General features: G+C 43.7%; 1 protein-coding gene across 1 annotated transcript in view; it reads right to left on the bottom strand.

Moving 5' to 3' along the window:
• Window positions 1-1,083: 1,083 nt before the first annotated feature.
• The window catches only part of lrp6 (low density lipoprotein receptor-related protein 6), a 37,754-nt gene continuing 29,103 nt past the window's right edge, over window positions 1,084-9,734 (bottom strand). Inside the window, exons 16-23 of the mRNA XM_084346242.1 lie at window positions 7,542-7,751; window positions 7,289-7,414; window positions 6,976-7,212; window positions 6,562-6,672; window positions 6,245-6,475; window positions 6,025-6,161; window positions 5,742-5,839; window positions 1,084-5,352 (exon numbers count right to left, since the gene is read on the bottom strand). Coding sequence (XP_084202368.1) covers window positions 5,046-5,352; window positions 5,742-5,839; window positions 6,025-6,161; window positions 6,245-6,475; window positions 6,562-6,672; window positions 6,976-7,212; window positions 7,289-7,414; window positions 7,542-7,751 — 1,457 coding nt within the window. The 3' untranslated portion in view covers window positions 1,084-5,045. The remainder of the gene's footprint in view (window positions 5,353-5,741; window positions 5,840-6,024; window positions 6,162-6,244; window positions 6,476-6,561; window positions 6,673-6,975; window positions 7,213-7,288; window positions 7,415-7,541; window positions 7,752-9,734) is intronic.

Genomic DNA, 9,734 nt, shown 5'->3' with positions numbered 1-9,734 from the left:
ATGATGCGCCTCTTTTAGCTATTGATACGAGTTATAAATAACTGTTAACGCACTGTTCTCCTCCAGGTTGTTCTCCTCCAGGTAGCTCTCCTCCAGGTTGTTCTCCTCCAGGTAGCTCTCCTGCAGGTGACATCGCACTTCACACCTGCACTAACATCATTTGTCAGTTAGTACCACCGCGGCAAATACAGCTAATTGTGCGCACTCCTGGCTGTGATGGGTTATTACGGTAGCTGCAAACGAACGCGAAATCTTCCCGGAAATCAAAACCAGCCTGGAGACAACTGATCGATACTCTGATCAATACTGATCAGTACTTCAGTCTGTGGACATACATGTAGATGTGATGGTAACTTTATAATTCTAGAGATTAATTTAAAAACCTGAACAGTGAAATTAACATTATTGTTACATGTTTGTTTTCTTTATTTTCCATTAAATGTTCATTAATTCATATGTTAAAGAACTGTACGTTGTTGCTGAAAAGATGCTAAATTAATAAATATCTTATTTACATTAAAAACAAGGGAAAATAATATAAAAATTAAAAATTGTTTTAAGTATCAAAATTTAAAGAGATTAAAGACGTGATGCACTTTCTACACAATCAAATATTTAATTTGGGATATTATAATTAATAATATATATCACTCATTTTATCGGTTTGTAACTGAGGATGTGACCTCTTCACATTTAACATTGAGATTTTAATGTGTTTACATTCAATCTTTTTATTTTGCATTTAAACTTATGAAGAAACTAAACGAACTCTGTTAATGACTTTAACCAGTAATCTGATCTGAGTGCCGCGGTGACGTCACTGAATCTTATCAGTTGTTTCAGGATTAGTTCAGTTTCAGACTGGATGAAACATTTAGATTTTTGAAACTTGCATTTACATTAAATTTAAAAAACAAACAGCTGGATTCTATGAATCTTGTAACCTTTAACAATGTAAAGACAGCAGTTGTTTGGATGTTTCTCTAATTGTTTCCATGTTTGTAAAAATGAAATCGTAAATGTTAAATAACGTCATTATGACGTTTAGTATTTACAGACACAAAAATCAATCAGCACACAGACTCGTTATAAAAGTTCACTCACTTTATATTTAACAAAAAGAAAAAAATCAGCATTTCATGAGTTACAACAGCTTATGGTGGCAGCTGGATGGGCTGTACAGGTCCATCTGGTGCTCTGGTTTACAGGTAAAGCAGTCATCGTATAAAAACGGAGAGTTAGTGGAAACCAAACAAACACGACGAACCAAATGTTGGTCATCTCCACAAACGTCCTCGTAAAGCACCATGAGAGCAAAACGGATGAAGGACAACATTTAAAAAAAACGACGACACAGACTTCTGTTTCCTGTCGAACCTCCGAGAAAACCTCGAGACAAAAGTGCTTTTTTTAAAAAAAATGACTTTTTCAACCTTTTTTACATTTCTACTTTCTTTGACCCTTTTTCAACCACGTTCATCTCGATCTGTACAAAACGTCCACGTTCAAGTCGAAGCTCCGCCTCGACGCAGAGGATTGTGACGTCACGTTCACATTCACAAGTTTGATTTGTCGGAGGATCATTCTCTCAGCGCGAAGCCACCGAAACACTCAGTCAGGCACCAACGACATCTGTGTCGTCGCAGTGTGTTTTGGGGTAATTTATCTGGATGAGTAACAAAAGACTTGAACAGAAAACCGACACTAAAACTTTGTGTTATTGTGCTGATTCTTTAGTAACTTTGAGTTCTGGTTCCATCAAATTAGTCATTTGTAACCTTAAACTGTTCCTTATTCCTTATATCAATAATTTTGTCTAAAATTGTCCTTTTTATTTTAATATTTTGGCCTGAATCTTCATCAAGTCCTTGGAGAAACCACAAACGACTGATTAAAGAAGGTGAACGAGGCAAACTGACGCTTCACGTGACTGAACTGAAGTCAGCGCGGTGAGAGAATGATCGACGCCGACGACACTTTAAAATATTCCAGTCAGAAATCTCCTCCGTCGTCTTTTGGACTCTTCCAACTCGAACCGAACGTCCACCGTTACACAACTTTCCACCAGCTGCACGACAATTATGAAGTTTTGTACCAGAAATCATCTAAAAAATAAAAGTCCTGTAAAGTGCAGTTAGAGAATGAGAACGTCTCCCAAAGTGTTCGTTGTATCCGACGTGTGCGCAGGCGGCCTGAACACACCTGATGTGTGGATCAGTGATTGTACCACAGGTAGCTCAGCTGCTGACAGGTGTGGACATGCTGAGGGAGCCACAGATGTACATTTACGTACTGCTCCTTTTGGCATCGTCACAGGTTTCTGTGATTTTCTGCTCTGTAGAAAATATTATAAGTCCTGAAATCTCTTAAATGAGCCAAAAACTGGATTCAGTTTGGTGCATTGTTTCCTCTACGGAGGCCCCGGAGGACCATAAAGATAATAATTTGTTGAGATATTACATTTTTGTGCCAAGAAAAGAAACTCAAACATCTTTCAGAAGTTTGTTGGTCGAGTTTAAATCTGTTTCTAGACTCAAATTTATTTTAATTTTTACTTAAAAACCACCTGCCGGCGTTATTCTGTCCCGACATGAAGGCGAGAGCAGTTCAAATTTAAACGTCTCTCTACGAATGAAACGTCCAACAGACTGAATGTATTTCGGGCTGTCGACAGTTTTTGATCTGAATCTCATCGCACATATTTCATGTGTGGCTGCTTTAGTTCAGACGTGTAACATTTGAGAACTTTTGTAAAACAATTTATTTTATGTATATTTCCTAAAAAGAAAAAGAAAAGAGGTTTTTGTCGTCCGTACCAACGCTCGGGCATCTTCCAGCTTGGTTCTGGACTGTGATCAGTACCCGGTCCGGAGCTTCATCACTGGTATTTAGTGTTTTTGATTTTCTGGTTAAATTTCGCTGCACTGTGACAAAACAAACGAGACGGCGTCTAAAAAACATCAGATTTAGTGAAGAAGTCATTTTGTTGAGTCAGTTTGTTCAGAGGATTGTTCTGATTGCAGGAACCAGGAGAATCATCTCAGCCGGTCGTTTCTAATTAAAACTGCCTCGTTAAGACAGTCGACCCGTTCGTGCTTTCAATGTTCAAACAAAAAGACGCCACGTTTCTGTTAAACGGACAAATTTAAGCCGACGTGACGTGTGAAGCGTTAAGATTGTCAGACTCATGCTGGTGTCGTCGTTCTCCTCCCACCATCAGACGATGCGACAGGTCACCCTGAAAAATATATTTCTGGTCGTGACGAGAAGCACAAACACAAAAACAGATCACATAAAAATAACAAAAGAAAACAGATTGTTGACGAGCGTCAAGGCAACAGAACGGAGCCGCCTCTGGTTTCTCTGCTGGTCCCAGCCTCTCTGCCTCCACATCGTTTAAAAAAGATTATTTTGGCACGACAGTCCTTCAACACCAGATTGACTTTACACCAACAGACGATAAAACCTGGATATGTTCTTCGATTTGACTGATCTGAGATTGTCGCCGTACGTTTGGACTGATATTCTGTAGAAAAATATAATGAGGCAATATAAAAAAAGACGGAATGAAAAGTACTGCAAGAGTTCAATGGATAGATTTACAATGATTTTCTATATAGCTTATAAATACGTTATCTACACAATATGTGGTACAAAAATACTATAGAGCATTTAGTGGGCACTGGATTTCCTCTGTGTCTTTTTCCTCAAAGTAACAACAACATAAAAAATAAAGAAACGGATGTGAAGATGTGGAACTGGTCAGGCACAAGATCGTGTTCTTGGTGGAGCGAGGATAAAAACAAGTCAAGATGGAGGAACAGTGAAGGATGTGCTGGCTGCAGCTTCGGGTCGAACGCGGTCAGAACGCTCCGACGACGACAGAAAACACAAGCGTACGTTTTGGTTTAAATCCCGTCTGAACGTCGTGACGATTCCACGGATGTGAGTCACGATACGTCGACCTGATCGGAAAATGTTTAGTGTTTCGTACGGAGGCCCAGAGAGGACACAGAAAGAAAAAGGGTTTTGTTTCTGGTGCGCGACACAAGACGGTTTCCAGTAAAAAATAAAAACAATTAAACCAAAAAGAGGTCGATTGTCTGAAGGTTTGTGTGAGCGCCAGAAACCTTTTGTCCCTTCAGGGCCTCTGTAGTGTTTCATCTGGTCTGATCAGTCGTTACAGACGAGGATCAGGGTCACTGGCAAATATCAGCTCCGACTTTTCCTCAGAACTCCGACTTTACTGAGAAAAATGTGAAAATCGTAACTTTAAAAAAATGAACTCAGAATTCTTAAAAAATAAAAGTCCGAATTTTTTGGGGAAAAAGTCAAAATTTAGATTTGTTTTTTTGAGAAAATAAATCGAATTCTGAGAAACGAGTCTGTGGAATAAACAAAAGTCAGAAACAATGTTGTTACAGTGTCCCTAATGGTCTTCCGTAGAATAAATACATATGTGCCTCAGAGTGTTATTGCTTCAGAGTGTGACTCACATCCATCAGACACGATCCTACGAACCGCTTCGTCAAACGAGGAGGTAAATTCAAATCAAAGACCCGGTACCACGTTCTCTGCCGCTCCCGATCCAGTTGACATGGTAACTACAGACAAGATGGCCGCTCCTCGGTCGTCCTCCTGCAGCTGCGGATGTTTTTCATATTTGGCATCAGATAAGTTCAGTTTTCATCGTGTGCTTTTTGTCCTTCAGCCTCGTTTTTCTCCTGCTTTAAGGCAACTTATATTTGTGATGATTTTAATAAAACCTTTTTCTTAAAAAATGTACAAATTTCTTAATACAAACCTCTATGGCATTATCAGTAAACACTGTATAGAAAATATATAAATATGCTTTTCTCTTTTTCAATGTACAAATGTTCTGCAGCTCCCGTTTCTCTTTTGTTTCCTTTTTTCGTCCTGCGTCTCCTCCAGTGTCATCAGTCTCTCTTTCCCATTTTTAACCTCATATATGCACAATTGCTATTTACAGTGAGGGGGCGGAGCTGTGCGGAGGGGGAGGAGGGGGAGGTTTAGGGGTGTGTGGCTCACGAGGAGTCCGTGCAGGGCGACGGCGGCGGCGGGTAGAGGTGGTGGGAGTAGCTGCGCTCGGTGTAAGGCGACGGCGGGCAGCTCTCACAGTTCTCCTCCGCCGACAGGTACTGGCTGCGGGGCGTCGGCGGCGGCGGGAAAGGCTCCGAGTCGTAGTTGAGGTCGCTGGTGTAGCCCTTGGCGGCGGCGGCGGTGCTGGACTTGAGCGGCGCCCGTCGTCCCGGCGTGTAGTCGCTGTCGCACACGTCGGTGCTGCAGGGGGTGGTGGGAGGGGCGAAGTGACGGTAGGTGTAGGGCCGGTAGCTGAGAGACAGAAACAGAGAACGACTCAGCACAGAAGGTTCTGACCCGGTTCACAGCTCAGCATCCGTCCCGAGTAATCTGATTACAACGGGACAGCTCACACCACATTCAGAGTCTCTCTCTCAACCTGCCAACGTTAGCAGCAGATGTTAGTGAACACACCGTCTGTTTCATTGAACCAGTAACGTCAACATCACCAGACTCCCTTAACAAATGTGTCACTTTAGTGAGTTGTTGAGTTGGAGACTTTATAAACTTTGTTATTTCCACAGAAATCTAAACTTTCACTTTTTCTACATCAACTGAACTTTTGGTCCCAAACAGGAAACGGCTCTGTGGACGAATCCTCCTGAAATCTGAGCGGTTCTGATGAGGTGTGATGTGAGTACCTGTAGGATCTGTGTGTTGACGGACTGTTGGAGGAATAACCAAACTCCATGGTGTACTGAGAGCGGACTGTAGCGGGAGACGGAGGAGGATTCAGGATCTGTGAAGATAAACACAACACATCAGTCTCACTCTGAATCTGATCCTGATCCAGAGCCACAGAAGAAACTACAAACTCTAAGATACCAAGAGGAATACGGACACTGCTGGACCTGATGCTGCCGGACAGGTGATGTACAGGTGATGTACAGGTGATGTAGAGGAAGACGCGTGATAAAAACTCACCGGGGGGAAGTAGGTTCCCTTGGTGCTGGACGAGCTGCTGGACGACGCTCCAGTCACGTGAGCGCGGTCGTACGGAGGCCCGCTGCTCCCGCCCATGATGCTGAGGGAGCCAATCACAGACTTCCCTCTGGACATACCTGTTGACAGTTTGAAACGAGCGTCAGCATCGCGGTCATTAAAACAAGACGTGTGAGACAGTGAGCGTCAAGCTGCGTCCCACCTGGCAGCGAGCTGGACAGCGAGCTCGGATGCGGCACGTATCCCAGCGGCACCGATGACGGCCCGTGAACCACGAAGTCGTTGGTGACCGTCTCGCCGTCGTCCTTCATCTGCGGACAGAGGACGCGCTGACACACGAAGTACACGGCGCCCACCACGAACAACGCCATGACCACGCCCACAATGGAGCCGATGGTGTTGTTGGGCGGAGGGGGCGGCTCCTCCGTCGGATCTGAAACCACAGAAGAAGAAGAGAGACGTTAACAATGTTTAATGAAGATAAACGATGACAGTAAGATGATCAGCGTGCAGACTCACAGCAGCCGATCTCGTCAGAGTTGTCCGTACAGTCCATGTTGTGGTCGCACTTCTTGTGTTTTCCGATGCACTGACCGTTGGAGCAGGTGAACTGATCCGGAGGACAGCGCACTGCGAGACAGACGGACAGAAAACCAGCAGGAGACATCATCAGAAAGTGACATCACTGAGAAGCTCACTGATGTGGGAGCTGTGAGAGTGAGACCTCTTCTCTATAGAGGATCTCAGTTTTCACTCTCCTTCATATCAGATCAATAATTTCAGCTCCTTCATATCAGATCAATAATTTCAGCTGATCAATAAGATGCATCGTGTGTCGGGTGTTTGGTATCAGCAGATGACGGATATCGGCCCATCAGAGAGAGCTCCTGACGGTCTGAACAGGTGAGTCCAGGTGAGCGCCGCCCGTCTCACCTTCACACTTGCTCTCGTCGGAGCGGTCCTGGCAGTTGATCTCTCCGTTGCAGCGGAGGCTCAGGTCGATGCACTGCCGGCTGTCGCACTGGAACTCGGACTCGGAGCAGACGGGACAGTCCTCCTCGTCGCTGCTGTCGTCGCACTCGGGGTAACCGTCGCACCTCCACGCCTGAGGGATGCAGTCCACCTCGCCGGACGTACAGGAGAACTGCTCCGGGGAACAGGTGGGCGGCTCTGAGGAGGAAACAGGTGAGACCGTCAGACCGAAACCTGTGGAAGCGGGAAGAGTTCAGGTCGTCGGATGTCTCACCTCCACAGGAGAGCTCGTCCTGCAGCAGCACCAGGTGGACGGGACACGAGCAGCGAGTCGTCCCGTCTCCCTTCACGATGCAGATGTGGGAGCAGCCGCCGTTGTCCCAGGTACACGGGTGTTTACCTGCAGGAACACAGCGCTCGATTAAATCTGCTCATACAGTGATAAAGCTTTGTAAGCGTTTAAAGGCTTCAATATTCATCAGAAACATGACACCAGTCTTTTATTTAGTTTGTCCAATAATACTCACTGTACTCCCTCATGTCGAGCTCGTGGACGGCGTGGATGTCGCTCAGGTAGGCGATGCGAGCCTGGATCTTGGTGCGTCCCTCCCTCGTCGTCTTGTCGATCCGTTCGATCATCTGCTGCTGCTTGTCGATCCAGTACAGGTGGTTCCCGAACACCGTCAGACCCACCGGCTGCAGGATGTTCGAGTCCGCGATCACGATCCGATTGGCTCCTGATTATATTTATTTAAATACAAAAATAAAAAACGACACCGGGAAAAAAACAAAAGAAGGTTGTAGGGCAAAAACTTCAGGATGAGAGGCAACAGAACGGGTGAGAAACTGGGGGGTGAGGCAGGAGGGGAGGCAGGAGGAGCGACAGCGACACACTGAGGTCAGCTACACAAAACAAACTGTTACAACCTGTTTAATAAAGTCGGTGCCGAGGAGCCTCGCAAACACACCGTACAGCAGATTATCTTCGACAGCCTTCACATTTAAATCTGCAGTTTTTTAAATGAAGTTCTGAATGAAGCAGGACAACTTTGGCACCAACATATGGAGGCTTCTAAGGGTCAAAACTAAATATATGAATATGAATCACTTATATTAACGTAAATAACTCAATCAAACACTTAAATAAATGGACACATATATAATTATATAATAAAAATGCATTAAAAAACGAATTATTTATGTATTTACTATATTTCTTTTGGCCCTATATTCACTTTATTGAGTGTTTGGATGAACGTTAACTGGTTTCTGTCGTTCTCACTGGTTGTGAATCTTCAGCAGTTCATCAGAGCAAAAGATATTTATCGGTTTTTAATTATTGATCAATCTGCTGATGATATTCTGATTGATCAGTTTGTTTTGAGACGTTTTATAAACTACGATTGTGTAAAATGCTCGTCAATATTCTCCAAAGTGACGTCGACGAGCAGCTGATCGTCACGTTTGACAGAAACGATTCATCGATGATCAAAACGCTTCCTGATCCATTTCATGGCTCAGTAATCTCTGCAGCTGCTTCAGCCTCTGACTTCGTATTAATGCCGTTATGACTGTTTCCATCCTGCAGGGGGCGCCAGCAGCCTCTGCACCGTGAACTAAAGCAGCTGTGAGGCCACAGAGCGGCGGACCAGAGAGGACGCCTGAGACCAGGATGAGCTCTGAACAGTGTTCAGGAACCAGGACCAGGACTGTTTACAGATGGTTCACATTCCTGCCGGCCTGCGTGGGGCTCCGGAGAATCACAGGAATGTGCTGAGCTCCGGGCTCCCGGCCAACGTCAACTCTGCAGCAACTACACTCCACCGAGTCCTCAGAGACGCCTTCGCGCGCTGCGTTCACACGTTTGCTGGCCGCCTGCAGGAGTCTGAACTCAACCGGAGCTGGTTTCAAACAGTACGCAACGTTTCCGACGGCGCTGCGCACATCACCCGAGACGCTGGAGACGTTTCCTGACGTGCCACCGTCACTCAGAGCAGAGATACAATCTGAGCTCTCACTCACATCAGGGCGGAGACAGATCAACAGGATAACAGCTGATCGGTGTTTAAACAGCTTCTCCTCACGCGACAAGTCTCAAAACGAAGCTTTTTTTAAGGGAGTCTGGTGATTTTCTACTCTTCACTGTCCTCCAAAGATGCAGCCTGTGTTAGTGACTGTTTACTGTATTTGTATAATTTGACTTGTTCAGCATCAATAAATTATATTGTTTAATAATATAATATATAACAGTGAAATCAGTGTAAACTGTTCAAACACAAACTTCAAATGGAAAACACACTTTCAGAGCGAAGCTGCGACAAACTGACACGATTCACCAGGAAACAAACATCCGAAACTGTCTGTTTCACAACAAAAGAAAAAACGACAAAAAATAAAATAAATATTAAATAAAAAATTTTTAAAATGAAAAAAAATAAATACACAAATAAATAAAATGCTTGAATAAATTAATCAAACATTTTTTTAATTAATGTTTAACTGCAAACATAAATAAATCACAAATGAAATGACATCAAATATAAACATTTAAAAAACAATTTTCAAATAATTTTGTCCATTTATTTATTATTTTGTTAATATATTCATTTATCTATTGACTTACTCATTAATTAAAGATTATTAGTATCATTCATTAATCTTTATAATTATTTGTGTTTGTATACTTGATTATTGACTTGTGTTGTTTAGTTTTGACCCTT

Source organism: Pagrus pagrus, assembly GCF_965226575.1.
Source record: "Pagrus pagrus genome assembly, chromosome: 23".
Lineage (NCBI taxonomy): Eukaryota > Metazoa > Chordata > Actinopteri > Spariformes > Sparidae > Pagrus > Pagrus pagrus.
The sequence above is the reverse complement of the archived record's forward strand: the minus strand, read 5'-3'. Positions and strand labels throughout refer to the sequence as shown.